This window comes from Danio rerio, chromosome 3, assembly GCF_049306965.1.
Source record: "Danio rerio strain Tuebingen ecotype United States chromosome 3, GRCz12tu, whole genome shotgun sequence".
Classification (NCBI taxonomy): Eukaryota; Metazoa; Chordata; class Actinopteri; order Cypriniformes; family Danionidae; genus Danio; species Danio rerio.
The window spans coordinates 18,000,330-18,017,500 of NC_133178.1; the positions used below are offsets into that span (position 1 = coordinate 18,000,330).

Here is a 17,171-nt window from a genome sequence, read left to right on the forward strand (position 1 = left end):
AGTTAAAAACTATGAGTAAAAACGTGAAATGCACCGCAAATGCAAAATAAAAAGTTTTTTAGCATATGACTCATAAAAGTTACCTTGAATATCTAATATAGCCTTTAAACAGTGTTATCAATTGGATTTGTTCTTGCTAAGTATTGTTTTTGACGTGAGTAAAACTCCAGTTAGTCCTTACGACACAAAGCACGCGTTTTTATCTGATGATAACAACCTCTTTGGTACAGTCAGTTAGTGAGCTGGGCTCAGGAAGCGTGGTGTATTGAAACTTGCTGTAAAGTGCCGCGGTTTCCGCTAAAAGTTCATCTCTTAAAACAAACGTGCCGAGACGTATCGTTGATCTGATTGGTCAACTGTCTCTGCGTCCTCGACGTACGGGGTGTGGGCGGAGCCTTATGGTTAGGCTGGACGGGTGTTTATCAGAAGCGAGATCGAGCTTCTCAGGTTTTAACCACGCAGTGCATAAAGTAAACCTGGTCTATGAGAGAATGAAGGAACGATATCAGCGGGTATGGAAAGTGCTGTTTATAGCATGTAGAAAATAAAGCTAAAACTTTTAACGTTAAATAATTTGAGAAGATTACCGAAGAACCTCCGTGCTGCTTCTGATGGTCAGCGATGTCACTTCAGAAGGAAGCAAAGAATTGAATGCCCGCCCGTGGACATTCCGTAAACGAGTGAACCATTCGGTTAACGGGACGTTGCGTCATACTGGAGTTTTTACATAGGCTACGCGAATGCCGTGAGTGATGGCATGGCAGAATGCTAAGCTGCATTTTCTTTTACTACTGAACATGTGGATATGCTCTCAAGGTGAGCTAAATAAAAGTTTATTCTCGAATATGGACTTTGTATCTTAAAGGAATTAGTATTTATTTCTAAATACTTGTATATTTATGTACGTTATTAATAGAAGGCACAGCCACAACTTTAACAGAAAAACTTTTTTAAGTGTTTTAAACCAATTTCAGACAAAAACTACGCTCTTAGTTGAAAAATGTACTTAAATGAAAGTTCTAGCAGCATTTGCGGCACGTGCCACTTAATTTTTGGTTTTACATTTGCACATTTGACAACTTGTGACATGGTCCTTATGTTTACCACTACTATGAATATTCGGCCTGTAAGTCTGACTTTCATGCAAGTAAACAACATTGGCTCTATTTAATTAAATGTGAAAAACGTTGTACTTTGATAGCTATTTGCTGCTAATATGATTTCCCCATTTAAAATGAGCAAAGAATACTTTTCTGAAATGATATTATTAATGAGAATGTCTGAAAGTAACTTAAAGCCAACTTAACCCCAATCCACTCTGTTGGCATCTGTCCCAGTACACAGTACAAGCAAGTAGCCAGCCTATTGAAAGAGGTGGTTCTTTTTTCCTCAAAAAGTGAACCTTTTTGCAGTTACTGCCTCATTTTATATACAGTTATGAGGTTTAAAAACTGCGTTTTAGTGATATTTTAAACAATCTTTGCTGAATTAGCTTGTCGAAGGGTAACCATAATTTTTCTTGTACCAAAAAAAATCCTACAATTTTGTCGGTGCTTACAGTAGGCCCACTAGTGTATTACAAGGTATATATTTACAAATGTGCATTAAAAATTGTAAGTTATCTCAGTTTTAAAAATAATGTCATGAAATTAGCATAAAAAATAACTTACCCATCATTTGTAAAAATCTGTTAAAATTAGTTTTAAAATAAAAACTGTAGCCTATAGGCAAACCAACCAAGTGGTCAGCTATATATTTAATTGGATTGAATATATATATATATATATATATATATATATATATATATATATATATATATATATATATATATATATATATATATATATATATATAAATTGTATTTCCATATGTTTTATGTAACAAAGTTCATAACGTAACCTTGCCTCAACCTGTTTCCGTCACCCTTTGTGTTTGTATTTGTTCAGGCTTGTTCGCATTTGAAGTGGATGTAAACTGCTGGTGGAATCAAGCCCTTCCTGTGGATCGCGATGTGTCTGTTTTGTGCCATACAAGTGCACAGGGAAGAGCATACAAGTGTGATCTCTGCCAACTTCATGTTATCACGTCGGGGCACCAGTTAACCAGCACATGTGCCAACTCCACTGAAACCTTCAGCTTTTCTATTCCAGTAGAGCATAGAGAGCACATTAACTGCTCATGCAGTGGAAGTACCTGCAATGTGAAAGCACAAGGAGGCTGTGAGTACAACAGAATTTGACCAATTACCTTTAAATGACCTTGTTTTTTGGGGGGTTCTAGGAATGTTTCTTGGTATAAGTTATATGCTCACCTGATGCATACATTTTCTCTAGAAAATAAGCTTTATTTATAATTTTTGATTAATCTTTGGAACTTTCAGCTTAATTTAGTAATATTTATGAATGACAGAATTACTATAGCAAAATCCTTGGATGCCTTGTGCTGTAGCTTTTAGGTTGTAGGCATTGATGAATGTTTTGCGCAACGTTGGTGTGATTGACAGCAAATGCAGAAACTGATAAAGTGTATGGTTTCTAGTTTGATTCATTTGGGAAAAAACTGAATGTTGATCTGTAAATTATTAACGTTTAAAAAGGAGTGCACAATATATTTTTCAGCATCGATATCGCAATGTGTGTGCGTGCGCAATAGTCACATAGCAGGATATTCAGTTCATGTTTATTTATATAGAGCTTTTTGGAGTGTATATTGTGTTAAATCAGCATATTATAGAAGATCTAGTAAAGTCCAGTTTTCATAGTTCAGTTTAGTTCAGTTCAGTGTGGTTTAATTTTCACTGCTGAAAGTCCAAACACTGAAGAGCAAATCCATCCATGCGCAGCTCCACAAGTTCAAAACCAAGCAAGCCAGTGGTGAAAAAAGCCAAAACAAACAGTGTGTTATGGTTTTCTGGAGTGTCAAACGGTATTCAGGTACAGAAATCGATTATATATAAATGTAATGTAAAATGTAGAACAACAATGCATAGACTTTGCAATGTTGCTTTGGATTAAAGTTGATCAGCACCCAAAACAGAGTGAACGTTTATCATTTGCATGTGTTTTAAAGGCAATTCAAGAGAGATTGAAGTATTTGCGCACACAAAAATACACCATTTGTCCGTTAGTAAACAATAATTCCACTTATTTAGTAATACTATGTCTATACATTATTATTTCACATTGTATTTAAATATTCGATTTCTGTACCTGAATGCTGTTTGACACTCTAGAAAACCATAACACTGTTTGTTTTACTTTTTGCTCTGTTGTATTTATTTTTGCCTGCAATTTGTTTATTATTTGTTATCCATGATTCATTCCTCTACAAAATAACTATAACCAGATTAAATTTAAGATTTCGCTCCAAAATAGTGCTGCAAAATAGAACTGCACGATATTTGAAAAAACTGTATATTATAAATATATAGATTTTACTATAAATGTATATGGAGATAATATTGTGAATTTAATTTCAGAAGCATTTGTAAATGTATTCATAGTGTTACGCTGATTGTGATGATTTTTTTAGGGTAGTGAATCTGCATAAAATGAACAAATTTCTAAAAAAAAAAAAAAAAAAAAAAAAAATATATATATATATATATATATATATATATATATATATATATGGATAAAAAAATTTAAATGACAGATAAAAACAATAGAACAAAGGTAAAACATTAAATAAACAGCCCTTTATGCTTCTCTGTAAACACAGTATTAAGAAATTGAATAATCAAATGTAAAATAACACCACAGAGTGTATAATTAAGCACATTTAATCTTTTGTTAGAGTACAAACTTTGTAATTTCTTGTGTCCAAATGGTTTAAGTTATTTTTTTAATTGCTTGACAAAAAGATTGTATATGACTCTCCTCAGTGTTATCATTATTTGTATGTTTTTTGTTGTTTTTTTATTGTACAATGTATGTTTGTTAAAAAACTGATATGATTGTATGAAATAAATTGTATGTTTAGTGTATGTTTTGCCATGAATATAGCCAGTGCTGCTGATATGCCATTAAAACATAATTAAATAAATAAGGGTGTCACGATGGCGCAGTGGGTAGCACGATGGCCTCACAAGAAGTCACTGGTTTGAGCCTCAGCTGGGTCAGTTAGCATTTCTGTGTGGAGTTTGCATGTTCTCCCCATGTTCGCGTGGGTTTGCTTCGGGTGCTCCGGTTTTCCCCACAAGTCTTTGCTGAATTGGCTTGTCGGAGGGTAACTATATGTTTTGATGTACCAAAAACAAGTAAATAAGAGAGAAATTAATAAAGGCGCCATGGTGGCGCAGTGGGTAGCTCGATTGCCTCACAGGAAGAAGGTCGCTGGTTCGAGCCTCGGCTGGGTCAGTTGGCATTTCTGTGTGAATTTTGCATGTTCTCCAAATATTCGCATGAGTTTCCTTCATATTTGCGTGGGTTTCCTTCGGGTGCTCCGGTTTTCCCCACAAGTCCTGACATATGGTACAATTGAATTGGGTCAGCTAAATTGTCCGTAGTGTATGTATGTGAATAAGTGTGTTTGGATGTTTCCCAGTGATGGGTTGCAGCTGAAAAGGCATTCGCTGTGTAAAACATATGCTGGATAAGTTAGCAGTTCATTCTACTGTGGGGACCCCTGATTAATAAAGGGACTAAGCCAAAAATAAAATAAATGAATGAATAAATAATTGCTTGACTACTGCTATGTGACTATTGCAGATTCTCACATTGCGATATCGATGCTGAAACGATATATTTTGCAGTCCTATAATAAACTATATGGTGAAATTGCATTCATATCACAATACAAATCGCAGAAAAAATATTTATCACAACGTCAGATTTTTTTTTTTTTTTTTTTTTTTATCATGCAGCCCTAACTAATCCCTTACTAATATTTAAGTTTGAGGTAATATTTTTAGTCACTTTGGTTGATGTAAGTTCAGATGAATTGAAAAGTTAAGTTAATTCAACAAAAAACTATAAGGCAGCAAAAAAGAGGTTCTACAGAGTTGATTCGATTCATCCAGAGAATCAAGGCATGAATTAATGCAGGCCATTTTGATGTTTTCGTTTCATTTGAGAAGAGAGCTCGATTTATTGATTTTTTTTTTTTTTTTTCAATGGAAAACTTTCTTTGAATAATGCATGTGCTCTGAGTGTGCTCTGAGATTCTGTCCAAAATTAGTCAAGAAGTGGAAGTGTGCAACACCCTTGTGGCTTGCTTTTGCAGATTTCTCCACATGACTTCCTGTTTTTTTTTTGTGTGTGTTAAGAGTAATGAGGCTCTTGCAGCACATTGTGTTGGATTGTTTGTTGTTTATTTCACTAGTTTTTAAATTACTTTTTTGTTGGCATCCCATTAGAACATTGTTTCATCTTTTGCAGATCCACCGTCTCCCCCATCCCACCCTAATTGTGTTATCGAAGACCTGGTTAAAGAAGATATTTATTGCTCCTGGACTATATCTGATGAGCCGATGATTACAACTGTGTACACTCTTCATTGGCAAGATTATGAAGGGTGAGATAGTTTTTTTTATTTTTATTTATTTATTTTTTTTTACTGTTGCTTCCTGTATATTATATAAAGACATTGATTTGAGCATTGTTTTGTGTGTAGGAACGTAAATTCTGCAGAGAGTGATTGTGAAATGGCCATCATTAACCGTGACAAGTACACAAAAGGCACTCAGATGACAGTATGGGTCACTGCTAGAAACGTTTTGGGTTATGCGCGGTCTGAAGAATCTGTCTTCAACACAGGCCATATCAGTAAGTCATGTTTAATCTACTGCAAACCATTGTTAGATTTTTATTTTTTTTGGTTTGGTTCTGATTATTCTATTCAATAAATGTTTAAAAAAAAAAAACCTCTTTACCTGGGATCACCAAACTTGTTCCTGGAGGGCCGGTGTCCTGCAGATTTTAGCTCCAACCCTAATCAAACACACCTGAACAAGCTAATCAAGGTCTTACTAGGTATACTTAAAACACCCAGGCAGGTGATTTGAGGCAAGTTGGAGCTAAACCCTGCAGGGCACCGGACCTCCAAGAACGAGATTGGTGACCCCTGCACTATACTCTTCTTTCATGTATTATTCAGCATTTGGGGTCAATAAGAAATTATATTAACATATTTAATAATTATTCAACAAGGATACATTCCTTTAACATGAATAGACTGTAAAGGCTTTTACAAAACAATGTTTTCCAGTGATGGGTTGGGGCTGGAGGGGCATTCGCTGTGTAAAACATATGCTGTATAAGTTGGCAGTTCATTCCACTGTGGTGACCCCTGATTAATAAAGGGATCGAGTCAAAGGAAAATGAATGAATGAATAAATTAATTATCACAGTTAGTCATTTAAATTTTTCATATTGCAAGTTAGACCCGAGTTTGATTCCCGGCTTGAGGTCCTTTGCTTTTCCCAGTGATGGGTTGCAGCTGGAAGGGCATCCGCTGAGTAAAACATATGCTGGATAAGTTGGCAGTTAATTTCACTGTGGTGAATTAATAAAGGGACCAAGCTGCAAAGTAAATGAATGAAGTAAAACAGTATTTAATACATTTAAAATACTAAGCAGTGCAAGTGTTTTTAGTTATTATGTTGATTATGTATGAATACAGTAGTCAAAATTTGAAGCGGATCAAAAACATTTTTTTTAATTACCCTAATACACAAATGGGTTTTGTTCAATAGTTTTAGAAAAACTTTGGTTTTTGTCCTCTTCAAATGTTCACTACTGTATGTAACAAAGATGTCTTGAGAGTCAAATCATCATATTGCTGGATTTCTGTAGGGTCATTTGACATCTAAAGGCATAGTTTTCTTAAAAATTAAAGTAGTCATCATTTAATGGTGCTTTCTAAAACAGTTTTTTAAATGATGAAAGAATTGTCGTGTTTGGATGAACTGCCACCTTAAGATTGAAGTAATGTGGCTGAAAGGTTAGCTGTCATCACAGGAATAAATAACTATTTAAGTAATATACTAATATATTAAACCAAATAAATAATTAATTCAATACTGTTAATTCAATAATTTGAATAGTTTCATAATTTGTAAAAATGTGTACTGTTTTTTTAATCATTCAGTCCAACGCGCTCTCTCATGGCAATTCGTAACTTTTTGAATTACTGTCTAATTTGTATGAAATCGTGCAATATTTTTCATACAATTTAGTATGAAATGCTTATCCTCTATTGATAGTTGAGTTTAGGGGTGGGATTGGATGCCACGCCTCCTTTTTAAAAGCATACATTTTCGACTGAAGTAGGCATGGCCGGTATAAGATTCTGACGGTATTATAACCTTGGATAAAAATATCACGATTTCACGGTATTGTGATTGCTGCTCCAAAATAAGTTTTTTTTAAATGTCTGGGTAAAAAAGAATGTTCCCCCATTGAACACAATATATTTTATTTTAAGAAACATTTAAAATGGCTATGCGGTGGCACAGTAGGTAGTGCTGTCGCCTTACAACAAGACGGTTGCTTGTTCGAGCCTCGGCTGGGTCAGTTGGCGTTTTTGTGTGGAGTTTGCATGTTCTCCCCGTGTTTGCGTGGGTTTCCTCCGGTTTCCCCACAGTCCAAAGACATGCAGTACAGGTGATTTGGGTAAGCTAAATTGTCAGTAGTGTATGTGTGTGAATGAGTGTGTATGGATGTTTCCCAGAGATGGGTTGCAGCTGGAAGGACATCCGCTGCATAAAACATGTGCTGGATAAGTTGGAGGTTTATTCCGCTGTGGCGACCCCAGATTAATAAAGGGACTAGGCCGAAAAGAAAATGAATGAATGAAACATTTAAGATATTTTGGACCAGTAGCTTTTGATGTAGAAGTTCCTTTTCTGCTGAAGATACTGTTGCCCTAAAAAACTAAATAAAATAGTTTTGAAAGACATTTAAAAAACAAAACAAACCAAAAAACTTACGAATACCTTAGGAATGTTATAACAGAAAACTTTGACGGTTTTAAAACCTTGACTTTTCCAAACCGTGGTATACCTTGAAATCGCTTATCATCCCATGCCTACACTGAACTTGTACGAATTAGCCACCAAACTGCCAAAACATAATACCGTTACGTTTCCTCGTGAGATCAGGCTGTTCAGTTATAAACTTTTGAGTCTCGGATACAGACAAAACTGTGTAAACTTTTCTTTTATTCTCTCTCTCTTCAGGGCGGCCAGACCCCCCATACAATATGACCCACATGTTTACACCACTGGAAATCTTCTGGGACATGGACTGTGACATTATGGGCACATTAGATGAGTGTCACGTGCAATACCACATGCAAAATCACATGCTAGACTGGACCGAGGTAAAAGCAATTGACAAAAGCAAAAGGATTTGCAACATCTGTGTGTATATTTCCACATTTTTAAGTCAAGTCCAATGTCATTGTGTTCATGTGTGCGACTCCTCATTCTCCTAAGTTTCAGTATTGAGCCACATTTGTAGGATTGTGGGATTTTCAATTAAAAAATGTATTCTTGTCATGTTTATATTATATGTTTTATTATATAATATGATATATAAATTAAAATATATATATATATATATATATATATATGTTATTGTTAATTGTTCTGTTTATACAATTTACAATGCATGTCTGTACACTTTATGAATACACTGAAAAAATGATTCATTGGATTTACAAAATTTTTATAAGGTAAGCGATTGCAAACAAGCATATGGGCTGAGTTTAAACAAACAAATTAAGTTGTTGTTTATTTATATTCAGCCCATATAAACAGTTTGCAACCACTTACCTTGAAAATGTTGTAAGTCTGAATTTTAGTGTAACTAGGACAGTGGTAAAAAGCATTTCACTACATCTCGTAGTGAGTTTGATTGCGAATGTGACAAGTATACTATATTTAAAGATGCAATCTATAAAGATACAATCTAAGATAAATGAGTCATTTAAGGTCAGAGATTTAATCCTGGTTAAAGCGATAGTTCAGAGTATCCATCATTAAGCATGTTGTTTAAGATAAATGTCAACAACAGAATCAAACCAGTCGTCACACCTTTGAATCATTTTTGTGCAGGTGGATGATTGCCAGAGCATGTTTCGAATAGAGGATCCACAGCCGTTCACTCAGTACAGTTTTCGCGTTCGCTGCCACTGTGGACATGAAGAGAAAGTCATGAGTAACTGGAGCTCAGTGTATTCAGTGCGCACGCCTCCTGCAGGTCAGAAAAGCCCACACACCTCACTGCAGTCACTTATTGTCCATCTAGTCATTTGGATGGTCTTGAATCTTATTATTAGCCAGGGGTGTTCCTAGCTCTACTGGGGCACGCCCCCTCAAAAAAAAGACAAATCAAGAAAAAATTTATATATATATATATATATATATATATATATACACAAAATATATAGAAATAAAATATTTATTATAAATACATAAAGGTATTACTGTTATTATGCAGTTATTATTCTAAATAAATCACATAAATTAATCCTAAATGTAACTGGAAAACAGTGTAAAGACATAACTGGAGTGATGCTAAGATCATTTAAGAAATCTTTACATGACTAATAGTTTCCTTTCTATGAAATTCTATAGACATTTCAAAACAAAAAAGATGTTTCATAGAATTATCTGTTGTTTTAGACTTGACATGGCAGAGAATTAGGTTAATTAAGTATTACTTCCCTGACTCGTCATCCCTCCTTTTTACTTCAAACAAAAAAATCTATCAGGAGCTTAGTCTAAATAAGATCACCATTATATTATTAAAACTTTGTCGACTTGAAAAACTCACTATGTGCGGTCACCTACGCATAAAGGATGTTATAACGGCGGCGCGTGAGCAGCAAGTACTATTTGACGTGCATGTACACAACCGGAACTCACACCGGGAGAAGAGCAGCGAGTCAGGGTCCAGCAAAAGCAGTGTGTGAAACGCGCGGGTATGGTTCACTGCGCACATGCAGAGATGCGTCAGTTTGCTTTTTGATTAAACACATTGCTTTCACCAGCTTTGGTTCGGTTTCACATAGAGAATAAAGTCTTTATTCCCAGATTACCACTCTTAATAAACACACTTTGCTTATGAAGTAAATCATATCTCATTTATCGCATTTTCTGGGGCACTGGCGATATTTTGGTCTAGCAACGCCCCTGTTAAAATCCTGGTTTTAACCCTTCTGTATACAACGTTTGACCTTTGGATCAAATATAAGCCGCCTCCACTAAACCTCAAAAATAAAGCAACTAAATTTAATTTAAATCTTCAATTCTATGTATCTCTCTAAAAGCTCTGTGAATATCTAGGTTTTCTCTCATCAGTGTGCAGTATTTCATCAGTGTTTAATCGGTGGACATCAAGTAAATGCTATATTTTCTAATTCTAAAAGTACCTGCAAACAGTTGAAGTCCTCTGAATTATTAGTCCCCTATATTATAAACCCTGAGTTAATTTTTTCCCCCAATTTCTGTTTAACGGAAAGACGATTTGTCATTCATTCATTCATTTTCTTGTCGGCTTTGTCCCTTTATTATTCCGGGGTCGCCACAGCTGAATGAACCGGCAACTTATCCAGCAAGTTTTTATGCAGCGGATGCCCTTCCAGTCGCAACCCATCTCTGGGAAACATCCACACACACACTCATACACTACGGACAATTTAGCTTACCCAATTCACCTGTACCACATGTCTTTGGACTGTGGGGGAAACCGGAGCACCCGGAGGAAACCCACGCGAAGGCAGGGAGAACATGCAAACTCCACACAGAAATGCCAACTGAGCCAAGGTTCGAACTACCAACCCAGCGACCTTCTTGCTGTGAGGCGACAGCTCTACCTACTGCGACACTGCCTCGCCCCCAAAAGACGATTAGTTTTCAACACATTTTCAATCATAATAGTTTTAGTAACTCATTTCTAATAACTGATTTATTTTATGTTTGCCATGATGACAGTACATAATATTTTACTAAATATTTTTCAAGATACTAGTATTCAGCAAAGTTAATTTAAAGGCTTAACTAGCATAATTAGATTTACTAGGCAAGTTAACAGTATCAAACAAAATAATTTCTGTTAAATGAACTGCTATGATAAACAATACAAAAATATTTTTATTTTATATTTTATTTTATTTTATTTCATTTTATTTTATTTTGACAAATGTTGTGTATAAAAAGCCAAAAAAAATTTGCATTTGTTGTACCAAGAAGAATTAAAGTGCAGTAACATCGCACCTTTTGACCCATATGCTTTCGTTCACGTGTGCGAATACATCAGACAGAAAAACACAAGCTCTTGTGACGTAGTATGTTGCTGTTTGGTAAACTCTGACCTACAAATCTGCATCATCTGAGTGCATGAGACTGACAGTAAATCAAAACAGAAATATAAAAGGGTTTGTTTTATATGTTTATTCCTGATTGCGTTCTCATTTTTGGTAACACTTTAGTTTGGGTCACAATATATGCTATTAACTGTTAGCTTATTACCTGCTAAGATATTACCTGTTCATAAGTAGATCTAAAGTATTATCCATCCCTAATCCTACACTAAAAATAGATTCGTTGGATTTACAAAATATTTTTAAGGTAAGTGGTTGCAAACAATTTATATGGGCTGATTTTAAACAAACTTGACCAAAGTTGACCATTACTAAATTAAATTTGTTACCTAAACCCAACTTCTGCCTTACTAACTATTAATAAAGAGCTAATTAGTAGTTTCTTGAACAAGTAATGTTAGTTAATGGTTTGTTAAAACCTTGAATTGTGACCTAAACACCGCTATGGCGACCCCTGATAAATAATAAAATAATAGTGAGTTAATTATTTACACAATGAAGACTATGCAATGCTATTTTGCATTTGATGATTCTATCTCTGCACCTGAAATCTTACCCAATAGAGCTTTTTAACCCATCTGGTGAAATTTTACTAAATGCAATGTCAGATTTTTCTAATATCGTGCAGCCCTAATTCCAACTAAAAACTGACAAAGACTTTTTCTTTTCTCATATGTTTTCAATAGCTCCAGTTGGACAGCTGGATGTTTGGAGTGACTGCGCACCTAATTCTGACAAATCATCTTGTAACGTTTATTGGAAGGTAGATTATGCTCCTATAACTTAGTTACTTAACTTTGCTACCGTTCAAAAGGTTCAGTACATTATGAATGTGCTTTTGAAATGTTTCTGTCTATTCTTTCCTGTCTCAGGAAATGCCCCTGTCTCAGGCTCGAGGGGAAGTTACGAGTTATATTGTAACGCTGACGCTTAAAAATGGCACTGAGATTAAGCAGGTTGCGAGGCAGAAGAGAGACGCTGGAAACCAGCATCGCACTGAACACAGCTGCCCACAGCTCAGACACTTCCCTTTAAAACCCAGCGTTGTGGGGGTTTTTGTGTCTGCCAGCACCTCAATGGGCACATCCGACCCCACACTCATGCCATTTCCTGAGAGGGGTATGTAAAAAAAAAAAGTAGGGTTATATGGTTTACTGCTACTATGGTAGTGCTGCAATACTATGGCTACTAAATACTGATGGTGCCACTGTAGTTTGTAAAAGGTAGTATTGTCATTAATGGTTCTACAACCCCAAATGAGAAAAAGTTGGGACAGTATGGAAAATACTACTAAAAAAGAAAGTAGAGATTTCTGAATTTTACATTGTTTTTTATTTCATTGCAGACAATATAAAAAACATTATCTAATGCAGGGGTGTCAAACTCTATTCCTGGAGGGCCGAAGCCCTGCACAGTTTAGTTCCAACCCTGCTCCAACACACTTACCTGTAGGTTTCAAACAAGCCTGAAGGACTCAATTAGTTTGATCAGGTGTGTTTAATTAGGGTTGGAACTAAACTGTGCGAAGCTGTGGCCCTTTTGGAACTGAGTTTGATACCTGTGATCTAATGTGTTTCTCATGATTTTTTTTTTCCAAAATAAACCAATATTCCAATTTTGGTTCTTGCAATACATTTAAAAAAAGTTGAAACAGTAAAGCATTTACCCCTTTGTAATGTTATCATTCTTTTTCACAAGACTTAAAAGACATTTAGGGGCTAAAGACACCAAGTCTGCAAACGCATCAGGTGGGCAAAAGTACCGGGTCTTCGTTGTCGCATTTTGCGCTTCAAAATGTGCCACACATTCTTTATTGGAGACAGGTTGGGACTGCATGCAGGCCAGTCAAGTACCTGAAATATTTGTGTTTGTATTGTCTGCAGTGAAAAACAAATCAAAGTAAATTTAAAATCTTTTTTTTTTTTTTGATTTGCATTTTTCAAACTGTCTCAACTTTTTCTGATTATGGGATGTATGATAGTTAATGTTACATATGGAAAAGTTACTAAAATACTCACATTTGTGCCGGCAAATAAACAATAGGCCACTTTATTTTATTTTAACTTGAGCAGTCTGTGGAGCCCTTTAAGTCCGCAAAACTGTTTCGAATTAGCAGCTTTTGTGGTATTGCACATACTGTCTGATACTTCAGTTTGAACACACATCTGAATCAGTCCATTTCTGTTCCTGTAAATATGATTTAGTAGCTACCAAGAATGCCACACTCTCCTAAAAAGAACAACTTACTAAGTGAAATTTGAATTACTTTGGGTTCTTGATGGACAATAGATGGAAAAAAGCAACAGGTACACTAAAATAATGTTTGATCATTTATGTACTATACCATATTAAATCTAGTATTTCTGATAATTTGCTTGATTTCATAGATTTGAGTTATGTATTACAGTATCACGATACTTGATACTTCATGATACTTCAGCTGGTATAGTGTCGTGACATGAATTATGATTTCCTGACAACCCTACAACAAACTTATCCTTTATTTTCAATGTTTACATTATTACTATTAATAAATATTGAATCATTAGTCATTTTTGATTCGTTTTTTGTTGGGAGAAAGTCTTATTTCTTTTAGTTTAGCTAGAAAATACAACAAAACATCAAAATTCACAACTGTTAAGGTCAATATTATTAGCCTCTCCATAAGGTTTTATTAGTTTATGTTAGTTAATGCAGTTACTAACATGACCAAACAATGAAAAATAAACATTTGACAGCATGACCATTTTTGCTGTTTTTAACCAAACAAACACATCTTTATTGAGCGTAAGAGATTTCTTTATAGACATAAAAAAGTGCTAAATGTTTTTAATGTGAGCATGTAATTAAACAGTATTATAACTGTATCATATTTTGCCCTGTAGAACAGTCTATACCTGAGGTGCATCTGAATGTAAGGAGTGAGAAGCAGGCTTTGTTGGCCTCATGGTCTGTTCAGCCGGAGTTATCTGAGCGCGTCCTGCAGTATGTAGTCCAGCACGTGTCTGTCGCACCTGACCGCCCGTGCCTGAACTGGCTGAGAGTAGACAGAACACAGAGCTCTGTCACACTCACAGGTGGGTTTATGAACATCAAAAAGAGATAAGCTGTTGTTTCCACTGATGCTCGCAGTAGTTTTGACTTTGTCTCCATCCACAGGTGACTTTAAGGACTACATGGCGTATAATGTGTCACTCTTCGCCATCTTTAACAACCACAGCACTTTCCTCAATTCATCTATTGCATACACTCGTCAAAAAGGTAGTACACATATTTTTAAGAATGTTAAAAATCCATGATACATTAGTCAACTTGCATGATTCTCTGACAATGTTTTATTTGCAAATTGTGTGAAACAGCAACACCAGAAATAAAAACCTGAACATGTGAAAGGATAAATTAACGTTATGTATGTTTAAAGGTATACCTCTTTAGTGATTTATATTCAACATTTAGATAACCTTTAATTGTTTCAAAGCTTTCCTCAGTCGAACACAAAATAAGATATTTTGAAGAAAAATGGAAACCGGTAACCATTGACTTGCATAGTATTTGTTCTTCCTACTATGGATGTCAAGGGTTACAGGTTTTTGGCTTGCTTCAGAATACCTTCTTTTGGTGTTCAACAGGTTTGGAACAACTTGAGGATGAGTACATTTGAATTTTGGGGTGAACTATCCCTTTAACTTGTTTTGTTATCAAAGATGTATGTAGAAGTATTATGACCCTTTTCACATTTAAAAGCTTCTCAGAAGTAGATGTTCTTATGTTTGGGTTAACTTCTATAGTCTTAACTTCTGCACCAAACCTGTAGAAATTTAAAATAAATTAATAAATGTAACACAATAAAAAATTTATTTTTTTATTTATATGATTTGATAAATCAAATACACGTTATATTTAATTATCACTTCCCTTTTTAATTAGTAATTTATATTATTAAGTTTTTTTCAAATATTTTAAAATGTAATTTATTCTAAGGTGTCATTATTACAGTGTAGCTATTTATTAACCACAGAGTAATAATAATTAATATACTCAAGACATGGTTTAATAGTTTTAAAGTTAGTTTGTGAGTTTGGTTAATGGTACAGGGACACATTAACATTAAGTGATTCCATAAATTTATATATTTCTTTTAGTTTTTTTATTTCCATTTATTCTCACATTTTTCTGTGGTAGTTTTAAGAGTGTTTTTAAGTGAATATTGCTCGTGTAATTGAGTTATTCATGTAGGCATGTGTGCACAAGTGAAGTTTCACAAACAAATTTCGAGAGGAGCATTTGATATGATTGAGCACGACTGGCTTCTCATCTGTAGTCAGTAATAATCCAATCCGAGTGACCCAGCTTACTAAAAATGAATCTTCGTTTTGGAAGAACCCCCCCTTCCACCCCATCTCCTCCTTTGCTCCCTTTTCCAAGGGGGGGCTCTTGAGACCTACCTGATCTCGGATTTCCTTATATACTTATTGACTTGGTGGTAGCCTTGGGCTCAAGTATCTCCGAGCTCAGGCTTCTCTCCCGGGACAACATGCCAAACCTGCTATTAACGCTAAGCATATCTAAGTAAGAACTCTTAAAACTATTTTCTATCACTTTCCTTCGGATTTGTTAAAAAGCAAATTACAAAGTTCACTAAAAGTTTGAATTAGAATGTTGGAAAACCTCAAAAACTGCTTTCTTTACTCTCATTTAAAGGGATAGTTCACCCAAAAATGGCGAATTAAAAAAAAATACATTTAAAAAGCAGGGAACAAGCTGAAGGTGATTGAGTGAGAGATTGAACTCAAAAGAAGATCTATTGAAGTATGTTGAAAAATGGTAATCATTGACATCCATTGTAGGTATAACAAACACTATGCAAGTCAATGGTTACCAGTTTTCATCCTTTTTCAAAATATCTTCTTTTATGTTTAACAGAAATGTAAGAGCAACAGGTTTAGGCCAAGTGAAGGGAGAGTAAATGATGACAGCATTTGTCATTTTTGGCTTGCTATTCCTTTAAAGGACTATAATAATGACAAAATAAAAATACAGTTCCTATAACTTTACGAAATGCTGAAAATACTGACCAATTTATTTATTTTTTGTATGAAGAAACTATCTCTATCTTACTGACATGGCAATGTTTTTTTGTTGTTGGTTTCTTTTTGTTGTGGGATAACAAAGTATAGTGTTAAAATGTAAATGAATTGTTTAATAAAATATTAAAAACTAGATTTGTGATAACTGCAAAACTGTCGTCTGGTTTTGTATAGGACTCTATTAATAATATCCACTTAGATCTATCAAGAAAAAGTGTAATTTAGAATATTTATTTTTTTATACTTTTTAGCTAGATTTGGGCTATAAAGTATTGGTTAATAAATGCAAGATCATATAATCAGATTTGTTAACGATCTAAAGTCAATGTTTACATCATCTTCTAATCTTCCCCACCTCGCAGTTCCTCCTAAAGTTTCAGTTATCCAAGTGACGGACATTTCTCACTCGTCTGTGACTCTGACATGGAGCCCCATCCCTGTGAATGAGAGCAATGGTGTCATCCTGCATTACTTAGTGGGCATCAACGAGACAGGTAAGGCATGATATCACCTGTAAAGTCATTTCACACCTGTAGATCGTTTACTTTGTTCTGAAATAGGAAATAAAACTGTTAAACCATGTTTTAAAAACATGTGACATATAAATAGTAACCGCAAAAAAAATCACTAAATTAAATAAGCTAGTTTAACTTATGATTTTAAAAAAAGCTACTTTGACTTTATGAAAAAGAGTTAATGTTAATTTCTAATCTGATATTAGGCAGAACTCAAACGTAATGAGTTATGAATGAATGA

At 34.7% G+C, this 17,171-nt stretch overlaps 1 protein-coding gene across 1 annotated transcript in view; it reads left to right on the forward strand.

Annotated features, from left to right (window-relative positions):
• Nucleotides 1–342: 342 nt before the first annotated feature.
• The window catches only part of il12rb2l (interleukin 12 receptor, beta 2a, like), a 26,928-nt gene continuing 10,099 nt past the window's right edge, over nucleotides 343–17,171 (forward strand). Inside the window, exons 1-11 of the mRNA NM_001365786.1 lie at nucleotides 343–816; nucleotides 1,947–2,219; nucleotides 5,379–5,514; nucleotides 5,614–5,765; nucleotides 8,180–8,322; nucleotides 9,059–9,203; nucleotides 12,015–12,091; nucleotides 12,201–12,447; nucleotides 14,214–14,405; nucleotides 14,488–14,589; nucleotides 16,778–16,909. Coding sequence (NP_001352715.1) covers nucleotides 753–816; nucleotides 1,947–2,219; nucleotides 5,379–5,514; nucleotides 5,614–5,765; nucleotides 8,180–8,322; nucleotides 9,059–9,203; nucleotides 12,015–12,091; nucleotides 12,201–12,447; nucleotides 14,214–14,405; nucleotides 14,488–14,589; nucleotides 16,778–16,909 — 1,663 coding nt within the window. The 5' untranslated portion in view covers nucleotides 343–752. The remainder of the gene's footprint in view (nucleotides 817–1,946; nucleotides 2,220–5,378; nucleotides 5,515–5,613; nucleotides 5,766–8,179; nucleotides 8,323–9,058; nucleotides 9,204–12,014; nucleotides 12,092–12,200; nucleotides 12,448–14,213; nucleotides 14,406–14,487; nucleotides 14,590–16,777; nucleotides 16,910–17,171) is intronic.